Raw genomic sequence first — 15395 nt, 5'->3', positions numbered from 1 at the left:
CTATATAAACACACATAATTCAGTTATGGATGCTACACACTCCTGGGAATAATGTACATTTAGAAGAGGTTCAAGTCCCAGAGAAAATAAGTTCAATGACACTCATTGAAATGTTTTTCATGAGGGATTAGACAGTCATAGAGAGAGAATCAGGACAAAGACTGGGAAGAAGAGGAAAGACATGACCATGGAATGTTAGCCAAGACAAAGAGAGACACAGGATACATTATCCATTTCCTTTTGAGTGTGCTTGAATATTGATAGATAAAACCTGTCCTTAGTCTTTCAGTGGGAGAAAATGGCAAATAATTTAAGTTAAGGACTGCAGTAGGTGAATGGAGATTTAGAATAGGCAGTCCTAGAGATGCATATTTATTTACAAAGCAATTTACATTAGAAACATTATAAACTTATGCACATTTTCTAAAGTGTGAGGATATTGAAGGAACCAGAATTGTTGACATTTCCATTAATTTATGTTAATATTTAGAAAACAACTTGTAAAAGATAGGGACATTTCTTTAAAATATAACATTAATTTAATCTTTATCAAGATCAGTGATGGAAGAAATTCTGACCTTTGTTGCACTAGCTTGATCCTTGTTCTGAGGGAGGCATTTGTTCACATTGGAAGCTGTTCTGGCCCCAAGTGATTATATAGGGGATTCAGTGAGGCCTGAATAAGGCAGCTTTAGGGTGCTGTAGTCAGTTTCTATGTAACAAACCCATTTCCCAAAATTTCTATAAAATGACTGTTTTTTCCTACCAATCAAAAAATATTGTAAAAATTGCCTACATATAGAAAGGCAAAATTGAATCTCAGAGAAACTATGTCTGATCAAGGACTCTCTCAACTACTGCACCAGACTGTTTCCAGTTTCCCAGACTTGTGAAGGAACCCTCTCTCTACTCTCTTCCTCAGGAGTGTCCTGCATGGCTCTCTGCAGAAGTAGCTTCAGAGTCTGCCTTTGTAGCCTGCGGTGCCTAATGGAGCCAACTAGGAAGTAAATGATGGGGTTGGCACAGCTGTTAACACAGGACAGAAATGCTATCATTTCATAAACATAGTAAGAGAAAATGCTTTTAAATTTCATAATCCGTGTCAAGAGGAACCAGCAGATCCCAAAGGGCATACCAAGGAATATGAAGACCACCACTGTGATAACAATGGTCACATATAACCTAGTCACAGGAATCCTGTGTGATCCACAGATAATCTTGACCATCAGGGCCAGGCTGGACACACAAAGAACCACAGATAATACTATTATATATGCAGTAGTGATAAAGCTACAAATACTACAGAAAGAATCTTCAGAAAGACTGAACAGAAAGCCACAGCCTTGCCCTACCAGGAGGCTCAACAGTAGAGAGATAGCCCAGAGCAGAGCACACATGATGACTGATGTGTGTCTTGGTCTTTGGCAGTGATACCAGATGGGCCACATCACAGATAGGCAGCGCTCAGCACTGATGGCTGCAATCATACACAAACCTGCAAGGTAAACAAACATTAATACAATGAGGTTAAAATAAAAGTAGCGGTTATCTAACTTAACAACACACTCCAGGGAATACATAATCTGAGCACAAAGGTACAAGAAATCAGCACCAGCCAGGTTGAGGACATAGACGGAGAAGGCATTCCTATGCATGTGGAACCCTAGAATCCACAGCACTATGGCATTTCCTGGCAGCCCAGCCATGGCAATGATGACAGTAAGAAAGTCCAGGGTAGTGAAGTTACTGATACAGGAGCTTTCATTCAATTTGTAGTAAGTTTCATTCAATTTGGTGTTGTTAATGTTCCAGGCCGGGGTGGTTGGGCCCATGCTTAGGAATTTTCCACTGGCATTCCTGAAAAGAAATAGAGATATGAACAGATGATACTCTCTATCATGACCACGTGACTGTGTAGGAATGTCTGGCACAGGTCTATAAGGAGAGGAAAACATAATCACAGGGGAAATAATGTACCAACCTTCCAGAAGCACTAGAAACTTCTTTTAAATCTAGTTTGTACTATTTGGTCTAATTTGCAGACCAATATGATATGGGGTAGGTGATGGTCCCAGTACAGTTTCTAAGCATTTCAGGTTATGTTATGAAGAGACAGAACTCTGAAACCAATGCTCTTTCTGTTCTAGGACTGAGATTTCATCTCAGGTATAGGAAAATTGAAGCTGTTGGCAAAAGCCATATCTTCCTTCAGTCACTGGAGTGGATCTATCAAACAGGCAATATGGAATTGTGAATGAGAGTCATCTGTAGGGGAACAGCCATGTTTCTTGTGCTAGAAAGGTTTGGTGCTCATTTAAAAATTTGAAACCTAGAAAGCAGAGAATCCTTGAGGGTCATCAAGCAATTTTCTATTAGTTATTATGTCACCGGTGCCCTGTTCTCTGCAGGAGTACATTGGAGAACTAAGAACTGTAACAAATGAGCTAGACATTCAAAAGTAGCTGAAAAATTGGAGTAAATGTTCTGGCTGTGACTTGTCCCTACAGGCAAATGCACATGTCTCTGGCATGAGAAGTGTGGGCTGTGCTGCAGAGAAAAACAGAGCTCCTCCATTCAGGAATAGTGTCCCAATCCATGAGAAGAACTGTGAGAACTCTCAATGCATGCAAACAGTCTGGAAAAGAGAGCAGCATAGCTGGGCAGGCTTAGAGTTTTCTCTCCATTCCTCTCCCCTTTACAAACATCCTTGATAGGCCTCTGTTTCCCATTCATAAAGCCAAAGAAACATTTGGAGAAAAGACAAACTACCCTGGTATTCCCTTTTCATTCCTACATTGACAAACAGTGCAGAATGAGGGCAGTTCCTGTGCTTGCCGATCTTAGCCTGAACAGTATTCTGTATAGAGAGTGTTGCTTTACAGGATCCTGTCTAACTTATCCAACACAGAGGCCTTCAATAAGGGGAAATCATCTGAGTATGCTCAGACAGAGCTCAGAGAAAGCATCTACTCAGAAGACCTTGCAAATTGTTCTCATACAAGAGCTTCGAAAGTTATCACCTAACAAACTCAGTTGTGTTTACCAAGATCACCCCATTCTTTTGGAGCACTCGATTTTGTTTCAGGGAGCCATCTGGGCACCAACAGCTTAAAATAGGCAGAGTGGTACTAGTTAAACAGCTGATGAAGTTGATGGTGGTGTAGCTCCTCAGTCATCTGCACAATTGTTTGCCAAGGGGCTGCTCAGCTTCATGAAACAGAAGCAGGAGCCAAAATAGGATCAACGCAGCCACAGCTCCCATGAGAGCTGGTTTTTCTTGTTTCTGCTCCAATCTCAACTAAATAGTCCTCCCCTTGCCCTTGATCATAGCAACCTTGTGATAGAGGTTTGGACAAAATACCATGTGAAGAAGGTGGTTTTCAACTACCACTCTCCTATTCTATGACCAGGTTTCTTACTTTAAGCCAGCTAAAGTGTTCTCTTTGACCTTTCTGATCCACACATTGTTGACATCTCAACAGAATAAAGATGCCACAGAAAAGTTGTGGGCTCAGCTTATCTAAAAGGAAATGCGATATTTTCCAGAGGAGAGGAAGAAAAAGATTCAAGGTCATGAGACCTTAGGAAACAAATAACTATTATAAGAGGACTAGATAAATGGTAGTAAAAAAAGAATCAACCATTTTAAAGTTCAATAAAAGAAAATTCCTTCTAGAAAATTGTTCATTTCAACTAGATTTTCCAATTTTGTTGAGTGTATTCTTTTGTAGTAGGTTTGGATGATTTTTTGGATTTTTTCACTATCTCTTGTTATGTCTCCCTTTTCATTTCTGATTTGCTGATTTGGATACACAGAGGTGCCTTCTGGTTAGATTATCTAAGGTTTTATCTATTTTGTTGTTTTTTTCAAAGAACCAGATCATGGTTTGGTTGATTCTTTGTATAGTTCTTTTTGTTTCTACTTGGTTGATTTCAGCCCTGAGTTTGATTATTTCCTGCCATCTACTCCTCTTGGCTGTATTTGCTTCTTTTTGTTCTAGAGTCTTTAGATGTACTTTCAAGCTGTTATTCTATGCACTTTCCAGTTTCTTTTTGGAGGCACTCAAAGCTATGAGTTTTCCTCTTAGCACTGCTTTCATTGGGTATGTTGGCCCTTCATTTTTCATCCAATTTGAAAATGTCTTTAATTTCTTTCTTTATTTCTTCCTTGACAACGTTATCATTGGGTATAATGTTGTTCAGTTTCCTTGTGTATGTGGGCTTTCTATTGTTTTTGTTGTTATTGAAGAACAAACAGTCTTAGTCCTTGGTGATCTAATAGGCCTCATGGGATTATTTCAGTCTTATTAACTGCTGAGGTCTGTTTTGTGACTGAGTATATGGTCAATTTTGGACAAGATAACATTAAGTGCTGAGAAGAAGGTATATTCTTTCATTTTAGGATAAAATGTTCTTTTTTAAAATTAGGTGTTTTCTTTATTTGCATTTCAAATGGTATCCCCTTTCCAGTTACCTCTCTGAAACTCCCCTATCCCATCCCCTCCTCCTGCTCACCTCCTCCCCCAATTTCTTGACTTGAGTTCCACTATTCTGGGGAATCAAGCCTTCACCGGATCAATGGCCTCTCTCAGTGATGTCTGAAATGGTCATCCTTTGCTACATATGTCGCTGGAGCCATGGGTCCCTTCATGTGTACTCTTTGGTTGGTGGTTTAGTCCCTGGGAGCTCTGGGGATACTGGTTAGTTTATATAAATTTTCCTACTGTAAGCCTTCAAACCTCTTCAGCTCCTTGGGCCCTTTCTCTATCTGCTCCATTGAGGACCCTATGCTCATTCCATTGGTTGGCTGTAAGCCATTGGTATTTTGATCCACTTTCCGATAAGGATCAAAGTATCCATACTTTGGTCTTCCTTGTTCTTGAGCTTCATCTGGTCTCTGAGTTGTATCTTGGGTATTCTGAGCTTTTGGACTAATATTCACTTATCAGGGAGTATATACCATGTGTGTTCTTTTGTGATTGGGTTACCTCGCTCAGGATGATAGTTTCTAGATCCATCCATTTGCCTAAAAAATTCAAAAATTGTTTGTTTAATAGCTTAGTAATACTCCATTGTGTAAATGTACCACATTTTCTGTGTCCATTCCTCCGTTGGGTGACATCTGGCTTTTTTCCAGCTTCTGGCTATTATAAGTAAGTCTGCTATGAAGATAATGGAGCATGTGTCCTTATTACATCTGCTGGATATATTCCCAGGAATGATATAGCTGGGTCCTCAGGTAGTGCTATATCCAATTTTCTGAGGAACAGCTAAAATGTTTTCCAGAGGTTTTTTTCCCCCCAGTTTGCAATCCCACCAGCAATGGAGGAATATTCCTCTTTCTCCACACCCTCTGCAGCATTTGGTGGTGGTATTGCAAACTGGTACAACCACTCTGGAAATCAATCTGGAGGTTCCTCTGAAAATTGGAAAAAGATTTACCTGAAGACCTAGCAATACCAGTCTTGGGACTATACTTAAAATATGCCCCACTGTGCTACAGGAGCACGTGTTCCACTATGTTTATAGCAGACTTATTTGTGATAACCAGAAGCTGGAAACAACCCAAAGGTCCCATGACAGAATAATGGATACAGAAAATGTTTTTAATTTACACAATGGAATACTACTCAGCTATTAAGAATGAGGATATCCTGAGTTTTGCAGGCAAATGGGTGCAACTTGAAAATATCACTCTGAGTGAGGTCTCAGACCCAAAAGGATATGCATAGTATGTACTCACCAATAAGTGGATATTAGCCAAAAAAAGTACAGAATACCCAAGACATAGCCCACAGAACCCAAAAAGGTAAACAAGCTTAATGGCCAAAGTGAGGATGCCTCAGTCCTACTTGGGAAGAAAAAGAAAGCAAACACCAGGGAGTGGAAGGGACATGGGAGGGAAAGGGGACAGGGTGGAGTAAGAGGGAAACACGAGCTGATATTGGATGGGGAAAAGGACTGAAGCCATGAGGGCTAGCAGAAAGAATGGAAACAGGCAACCTCAGGAGGTAGGGGGTTGGGAGACCCTCTAGAATGTACCAGAGATCTGGGAAGTGAGAGACTCTCAGGACTTAAAGGAAAGGACCCTAGATAAAATGCCCTAGAGTTGGGAGAGGGAGCTTGTAGAGCCCACCTCTAGCAGAAAGACAGGGTGTTAGGTGGAGGATGGGGTTGCTATCCCACAGTCAAAACTCTGATTCAGAATTATTCCTGTCTGAAAGAACTTGCAGGGATGGAACTGGAGAAAAGCCTGAGTAAAAGAAGGTCCAGTGACAGGAACAAAGTGGAATCCAGCTCAAGGTGAGGCCCCAAGCATGAAAACATTAGTGAGGCTATGGCGTGATCACAAAAAGGGACCTATCATGTCTACCCTCACAAAGACCTAACAAGCAGCTGAGAGAGTCAGATGCAGATATTTGCAGCCAATCAATGGACAGAAGCTGCTAACCCTTGTGATTGAATTAAGGAAAAGTTAGAAGAAGCTGAGGAGGAAGGCCATCCTGGAGGAGGATCTGCAGTCTCACTGGTGATCCTGGACCCCCAAGATCTCTAGGATTTTGGATCACCAAACAGGCAGCATATACCAGCTGTTATGTGGCTCCCAACACATGTACATCAGAGGACTGTGAGGTCTGGGTTCAGTCAGAGAACATGCACCTAACCTTCAAGAGACTGGAGGCCTCTGGGAATTCAGAGGTCTGGTGGGGTGAGGGTAGGTTAGGGACATACTGTGGAGACAGGGGTGCAGGAAGGAGGTATGGGATGTGGAACAGCTGGAGGGTGGACCGGGAGGGGAATAAAAACTGGATTAAAAATGGAAATACATACATACATACATACATACATACATACATACATACATACATAAATTCTCAATATTCCTAAAAATTTGTGGACTGCTCTGAGCTGTTTTAGAATTATTCATACATGGACAAATCACTGATGTTGATTGTGGGAAGGATAATGTGTTAAGGACCCAGTTCAGTTTTGTTGAGCAGCAAGATGTTCTTAGACATAGAGCCTGCAGCTGGGTGTGATTCTGCGATGATTTCTCAGCAGAGAAAGGAAAGGAAAGGAAGGTGTGGTCTGAGTGCTGCTGCAAAGGACATGAAAGATGGGCATGTCTAAGGGAGGGTGGCTAAGTGGAGAGCAGAGAAAAGAGAGACACACCTAACATAACATGAGCCTCCTCCATAGTCTATTCTAGAAGATGGGGCATTTTCTCTGATGCCAAAAGCTATTGGTGCAGACTGAATAGAGGCAAGAATGTGCAGCATTTGAAATATGAATAGTGAACTCTAGTCACTGTGGCAACAAGAACCTAGTTGCTAAAGGAATAAGACAAGCTCCCATGTGGCCTAAATTATTTTATTCTTTAAATGCTTACCTATGTTGTCCCTTGGAATCCTCCCTAGAGCTTATGGTGTACAGAATGACTGGGGTTTTTTTTTTTGTTGCCAGTTTTCTAAGGAAAAATTGTAGCACAAAAGGATGAATTATTATACTTGGTCTTCATTTCATATTATGAATTACAATGCCTCAGGACCAGTGCAATGTATATGCATGTGGGCATTGATGAATGCTTGTGTGCATGCATGCGTGGATGTGTGTACATGTCCATGTGCACTGTGTGCACACAGGCATTTGTAGAAACTACAGGCTGATATCAAATTTTATTCAATAGATCAGTACCTCATATTTTTGAGACAGGGTTTTTCACTAAACATGGATCTCAAAGACTCAACAGCAGATCAACACAGTGAGGGATCCTCTGGTCTCTGTATTCTCAGCACTGAAGTGATGGGCATGTATTTTCAGGCCTGGTTTATTCTGGAAGCTGGAATACACGTTCTCATGCTTGTACTGCAATTATTTATACATTAAGCCATCTAACCTGGAAAGTATTAATCCATTTACAAACTCTTCATAAGTACAATTCTGTGTTGATGGGAAAGTATTAAAGAAAAAGCACAGGAAACTTGCCCACACTATAAACAAGATGGCAATAACAATTGTGGATGAATGAAAACTTGTGAAGCAGCAGGGAAGAAGCATCAAATGGGGCTAAGAATGGAGGCAGTGGAGATCAGCTGCAGTCAGTAGAAATGTGGTAAAGTGGTGTTCACCTGTAATCCTACTGCTTAGTAGGTGGAGTCAGGAAGATCAGAAGTTCATCACTTTTCTCCATGACCTAGGGAGTCTGAGGTCAGCCTGGAATTGTAGTAATCTGTCTCCCATTTCTCCCAAACCTGTCCTCCAAAGTCAATACTCCTAGCAATCATTAGGATCCATGGTTTCTTTACTACATTTAAACAAATACAGGTTCAGATTCTAGAACGGTCACCAAAGCAGGAGACTTTCTGATGGAAAGACATAATCCTCCAATGGAGCAGAGATGCATGCTGGGGCTGTCTCTTCCATTAACTCTGAGAGTAACCAGCTCTCTTACATTGAGTAACTTGAGACAGAGGAAGGAAGAACAAAAGTTCTATGTCTGCTTATGTTAACTCACAACTTGAACATATGTTTGCATGGTCTGTTGTACCCATCACCATCAAATGTGGAGCTCTAGAAGAACTAAGTCATGCATCAATCACTTTCTTTATTTACCTCAACTCTGAGCATACTCTCCTTAAATAACATTTGTCGTGATGTTGTCTCAGGGAGGAAGCATGTTTAGATGTACAAAAGGGTATTCTGAAAATCACATTAATATCAGATCTTTGAATATCCTTCTTCTACCTCATTTCTGAAGTTTTTTCTCTGTTCTGCATTGTTGTCCCCTGATTTTGAGAATGTACCAAAATCTTTGTATGATACCGTGCTTGAGAGACATCCAAGACATTTACAGATTGCTAGAGAGACCTAGGATCTTAATTTCTCTCTTAATAAATTATCTGAATTTTAACTTAAAATGGAATCTAGTTTACACTCTTTTGATCCCAATGATCAAAACATTACCTGAAACTGAAGATTCAGAGCCAAGTAGAGAAATGCAGCAAAGTTGTGTCAGGGGAGGAGCAATCCTCCTGCTCCTCTCTGCATCTTCCCTACACTGACACTCTGATGTGACTGAGAGTCCTTGCCCACAGTGAGCTGAAGCCACTTTAGGTCTGAGGAACAGCAATGCTGCAGTTCTTATGTCTGACATGGTGTAGCTGGCAATCCATGCAGAACAACTTTCTTGCTAAGGTGTTCTTCTATCGGTCTGTACTCTTCTATTATAGCCAATAAGAACTATGTTTCCCTTTACAAACTTCAGCCTAATCTCAGGTTTATCACTGTGAGTGAAACTTCTCTAAAAGCAGCATTGGAAGAATAAGATGCAAACAGGACAAAAATAACTCTGATAGGGATGACAGTTTAATCTGCAAACCTAGTGGTGGAAGAAGTCTAGCACATGAGGAAGTGTTTCCTCCCATCATTCTCTCCACCACCTGACAACTTATAGAAGTTCTTGATCTGGGACCTAAGAGCATTCCTTTCTGTAACTTTCCTTTTATTTGAGGCAGTTGATGATGTTTCAAGGGCCTTGGAGAGCAGAAGAAAAGAGCTTTGGTATTTTTGTTTTTTATTTCTCTCCTAGTCAATTGTGTGTTGACAGCAGCAGAGCTTCCCTGTGTATTCAATTATCTCTTTAAAACAACATAGTTATAATTATGGCATCCCCCTCTCTCTTCTCTCTCTCTCTCTCTCTCTCTCTCTCTCTCTCTCTCTCTCTCTCTCTCTCTCTCTCTCTCTCTCTCTCTCTCTCCCCAGTACCATTTACCTCTGCTGATTATTGAAGCCAAGGAGTATACAACTTGCTCCACTACTTTGGTTTCTCATAGCCCACATGCATTTCCTCTGTCCCTAGAACTCATGGTTTTTATGAATAAACACTTTCTCTGGTATTTCTTCAGTTACTCACAACCAACCATTTGTTTCTTCCAAGAGGCAACATACACATATGGCAGATCAGTTTTTGGAACCAACAAACAATTCACCTCCTTACAGATTTCTGCCCTGGGAAACAGACTATACATATCATCTTCCTCTTTAAAGGAATGGCAGGAACAAATTTGAATGATTTGAGGGAAAGTAAGAAAATTGTTTAAAACAGGACTCCTTTCTGCTTCAAAGGGAAGCCTCTGTCTCATCCCTTCTCAGGAGGAAGGCCTTGTCCATGCATGTTACATGTTGTTATAGCAACACAGGGTTGTGAACTCAACCATGGCAGTAACTCTGAACATTCTTGGGATATATCCTTACCTTTCTTCCATTTTTTGTTCTAGAAGTGGAGAGAAGACAAGGCAGAAGACCCTTCCACAGATTGATTCTAGACTCTGCTTCCTTGCTCTCGAATTGGGATTTGCCTTCAGGAGCTGAGTGAAAGTTTTTGACCCAGGTGAGGCTTATAAAAGTACTGAGCAGACCATGTGATTTCCACTATAAATATTGGCACAAGTCATCCACCAGAGACTTTTCCAGATGCCCTCTAAGCTATTTCTTGGCATCTGCCCCCTTTCCACTCACAGATCAGCCTCTCCCATCCCATCCACTTAGGTCTACCTATCTCCAAATAATTACTATTTCCTCCTTTTATGACCAACTCAAGTTATTTGTATTTGGGCAGCCTCCAAAAGAACTTTTATTCTACTGCTTGTGAAGTAGCTGATGACTCGAGCACAGCTACTCAGCATCTAAGGTTATGTAAGGAAAAGATGGCAATTTGACTTAAACTTTCTGTTCTAGGGATGAGATTTCATTTTCAGGTTTAGGAGAATGGAAGCCCTCACTGTAAACAGTAGTCATGAGAGGAGTCTATGAAGTGAGAAAAATGGACCCAGAGTAAGTGTTATGAAGGAAATACCACTCACTCATCAGGATAGGTGTCTGGGACTGCATTCCAAATTTGTAAAAGGAGAAGTAGAGTAGCTTTGGTAGACATCAAGTACTTTCTCTTTCCTGTTATATCACAAATGTCCAGATCACTACAAGGGAGCACAATAGATAATTAAGAACAGTGACAAATGGGTAAATGAATATTAAGCCCAAAGGTAGTTAAAACTATAGCAAAGAAATTCAAACTCAAGGTGGAGGGCCACAACAATGGACTCCATGACTCCTCAACCAATGGAGTGCTCAGTTTCTTCTTCTGAAGCAGGAAGAAATAGTAAAATACAGTTGGATGCAGCGTCTAATCTGACTGATTTGCTTATCCCTGTATGCCAGCCTGCACTGAAGTGTCCTGCCTGTCCTTGCCCAGAGTACATCTCTGAGCGTGTGCTTGGACTGTAAACTCTTTGATGAAGCTGGTCTGAAATTGCCTTCAACTTACCCCATGTATACTCTTTCTGTTTGACTATGAGCTGAATTGTTTTGGTGGATCTGACCTTTCCAGCATGTGTTTGCATTTTTCAGATTCCAGTGTAAGAAAGATGCCTCCAATTATGTATGAGAAAAAAATCGACAACATGAGGCTTTTGGAAAGACTAGATCTAATGAGAATAGAGAAATGGAATTAAGAGAGAATCAACCATTTCCAAATCAATAACCCAGTACACTTTTATTGTAAATAATTAGATTATTAAACAATTAATATTTTTTATTTAATACTGTGGTCTCTCTAACATCATTAGTCTATTTTTAGAAAGGGGAAAAACGAAAAACTGCTATTTATTGAGAACACATTTTATTCTATAAATACATCTTTTCATTATTCCTCTTTTAAGAAGAATAAATTACAAAGGTAGTTAGTACTCAAATCAACTAGGAAACTCTCCGAATCATTGGATTAGGACATACATCTCAATAGTATTCTTAAATGTAAATTGTGTTAACTCTGATTGTGTGACAAAGCTTTTATAACTCTTCACTGTATTCAAGAAACACATTTCCATTGACAAAGACATGCACAGAATGAAAACAAGGGATGGAAATAATATTCCAAAAGAATTAACTGTGAAAAATAGGTTTTATATACTCTTACTTGGCACAATAGATTAAAAACTAGAAGTAATAATAATGCATGCATACTACTCAGTAGATAACTCATTAAAAGTAATGTATGTGTGTGTGTGTGTTTGTGTGTGTGTGTGTGTGTGTGTGTGTGTGTGCATGTGTGTGCATATATACTACACAATGGTGGCTTAATACACAAATTAATTTAGCTTCTTTTATTTTTGTTTTATTGAAACAAAGTCTCACTGTTTAGTTTTAGCTGGCCTGAAACTCACTGTGTAGGCCAGGTTAGGTTAGCCTTGAAACTCATCATGATCTCCCTGCCTCTGCCTCTAGACTTCTGAGATTACAGGCAAGTGCCACTTCACCTGATTCCAACCCTTATATATTGCATATCATTCAGAAAATAAATTGACAAGGAAGCTTCATAAATAAACCACTTTAACTAAAAGACAAGTGCCTAGGAATTCATCCAATACCCCAGAGCACACATCTTTATAAGCAGCACACATAAGTTTCTCTACAATATTTTAGCTCATAAGAGAGTCTTCATATAAACCACAAAATTGAATTGCTTCCGGTCTTATCAAATAAAATAAAAAATGAACAATGTAAACAACAGAAAATATGCAAAAATATAAAGAACATATAATCTATGAATTATAAAACATAAGATGTCTAGTGGCATTCTTACCTCCACGTATCACTGGTAGGTAGAGGTCACCACAGTGAGAAAGTATGTTGTGGAGACATGGGAGAGAAAGGGAAGAGAAATGGTTTGTGCACTCTGGAGAGATGAACTGGAGATGAGAGAGTGGTGAGGAACAGCTCAAGTGGGAAGTAATGTGCTACCTTCTGGGGCTATATTGATGCCTAAGGATTGTGCAGATCTGGATGCACCTCTCACTGGCTTCAGCATTCAGGAGATCTGGCCCCACTCTTCTCCAGCTACAGCACTAGGGAGAACAGTCCCTTCATGTTGCCTTGGTAGAGTGGCAGTGCTGGTTTGGTGGCAGGGCTGGTTGTGGTACAGCCAGCCCCTAGGGGATGAGCGCTGAAGAGTTGACCCTTCTCCTTATCATGACAGTGCTGTAGAGCTGGCCCTGGTGGCATGCCTGCAGGAGGTCTGGTGGGCTAATCAATTTAGCTTTTCTATCCAGGCCCTGGCCTGCCCTAACCTCTAAACCTTCTATGAACTGCTGGAGTGCATGAATGGGCAGATCCTCCATAATACAGGGAAACAACAGGATAAAAATTTAAAAAAATATATAAAGTATATACAATATACAAGTTTTTCCAAGAATGCAATGATCCTTCAATATTATAAAAAGGTAATAAATATTAACACAACATGTAAACAAATTAAGAAAGAAACATATTTGAAAAATTTAAAAGGTGAAAAACAATGACATTGAAAAACAATTGGTAAAAACTGAGGAAATTTGGGATGGATAGATGGTATTCTAAGCTGGTAAAGGCTATGCATTATAAATAGCCAGGGTCTTACTGAATGTGGAACAATAGCATCACCTCTTAAAATCAGGAATGAGGCAAGCACATCAACTCATCCCTCTTTTATTCACCACAATGCTTGAAATATTAGTAGAGGTAATAAATCAAGAAAAAGTAAAAGAACCATTCACACTTCTCTTTGTGAAGTTATTAGAATCCTGCACTTAAAAAACAAAAAGCATAGAAGTATCTCACGGAGTATCAGAAATTGAAGATGGAAATAATTTTTCAACTTCATGCTAAGTTTGTGTTAGGCCTTTCATAATCTCTCTTTTAGAAGCAACATTAGTAAGCATATTATTGGATGATTTGGGTGACATAGAAAATAATGATGCACACACCACAGAAGGCATTAGAACAGGCACAGACAAGTGAAGGAGAAACTCTATACTCCCACATCTCTTTGGTAGTCAACCCTATTATATTCAGAATTCATTATGCATGCACAAAAAACTAATGTTGTTCCTTGGCAGGACACTGAGGTAAGGAGTCAACACTGTTTTGCTGAGCAGCAGGAAGCACTTAGGTGCACAACTTGGGGTGGGTGTAGGTCAGAGGAGATTGCACAGCAGAGGAAGGGGAAAGGAAGAGTGACATCTAAGTGCCCCTGCTTAGAGGGAACTGAAACATGGGCATGTCTCCTGGGGGACTGCTAAGTGAAGTGCAGTAAATAAGAAAGATAATACTAACACAGCACAAGCATTATCCTTAGTTTCTTCTAGAATATGATGACTTTTCTGTAAGGATGGAAGGTTTCTTTGCAGATCATCTGAAGAAAAGATAAGAATGACTGACTAGTGATGGGCATATAGTTGCTACAGGACAATGTCATTCTTATGACAAATACATTGTTTTTTATTGAAAATAGTTTTTTTGTATAATATATTCTGACTATGGCTTTCCCCTATCCAACTCCTCCTACATACTCCCTGACTCCCCACCAATCTAAATCCATGTCCTTTCTTGTTCTTCTCATTATAAGAGAAAACAACATCTAGAAAAAAATAAGATATGATAAAATGAAAACAAATCAAATAGGACAAAACAGATTGGAAAAATTGAGCGAAAGTAAAACCACAAGCAACAAATATAGACAACACACACACACACACAGACACACAGACAAACACACAGAGACACACACATACACACACATACACACACAGACACACACATACACACAGACACACACACACACAGACACACACAATTCTCTCTATCAGATATATCATTAAAGATAATGCCAGACATAATATATAAGCAATAGGTCTTTAAGGTAAAGAAGTAAAAAGGAGGAAGACGACAAAGAAGCAGAGGAAGAGGAAGGAGTAGTGGCAAGAAGAGGATGAAGGAGGAGGAGGACAAAGAAAAAGGAGGAAAAAGGATCAGGAGAGAGGAGGACAAGGAGAAGGAGGAGGAGTAAGAGGAAAAAGAGCCCAATGAAAGCATGATATCATGAGACAAAACAACCTTTAAATACCATTGAGTTTGTTTTTTGTTGGCCACCTACTGCTGGGCATCAGGCCTGAATTTAAGTGTCATTTTTGTATAAGCAGTGATATATTATTGGAGAAAATAATTTTTCATGTGCAAGTGTTTATTAATTAGAAATAGCTTCTGGATTAAGGATGGTAGTTGTTTACTTCTGCAATCAGCTCTAGGATCACATCTATTGCAGACCTACATAAGCACTGTTCAAAGTGATACATCTCTTTGAGTTTAGATGTGCATCAATCCTGTTATGTCCAGAAGCACAAGTAGGTGCCCTCCACTACCTCTGGCTCTTTCTGCCTTTCTGCCTCTTCTGCATCTCTTCATGAGGAGAGATGCTTGATAGAGACAACCTGTTTAGGATTGATTGTTCTAAGTTCCCTCACCCTGCACAGTGTTTCACATGCATTTCTATATTTGTTCCCATCTATTGTAGACACAAGCTT

At 39.9% G+C, this 15395-nt stretch overlaps 1 protein-coding gene across 1 annotated transcript; it reads right to left on the bottom strand.

Moving 5' to 3' along the window:
- Positions 1-854: 854 nt before the first annotated feature.
- On the bottom strand, positions 855-1925 carry LOC127691879 (mas-related G-protein coupled receptor member B4-like). Its single transcript, XM_052191834.1, has one exon. It carries the CDS (start codon positions 1830-1832, stop codon positions 855-857), a length of 978 nt encoding a protein of 325 aa, XP_052047794.1. The 5' UTR covers positions 1833-1925.
- Positions 1926-15395: the final 13470 nt, after the last annotated feature.

This window comes from Apodemus sylvaticus, chromosome 1 (genome assembly GCF_947179515.1).
Source record: "Apodemus sylvaticus chromosome 1, mApoSyl1.1, whole genome shotgun sequence".
Taxonomy (NCBI): Eukaryota; Metazoa; Chordata; class Mammalia; order Rodentia; family Muridae; genus Apodemus; species Apodemus sylvaticus.
Note: the sequence above shows the minus strand (reverse complement) of the source record. Positions and strands in the feature narration are given on the sequence as shown.

What these genes read in the sequence shown, in the direction of transcription:
- LOC127691879 (XM_052191834.1), bottom strand. Translation starts at nt 1,832, where the DNA reads ATGGGCCCAACCACCCCGGCCTGGAACATTAACAACACCAAATTGAAT.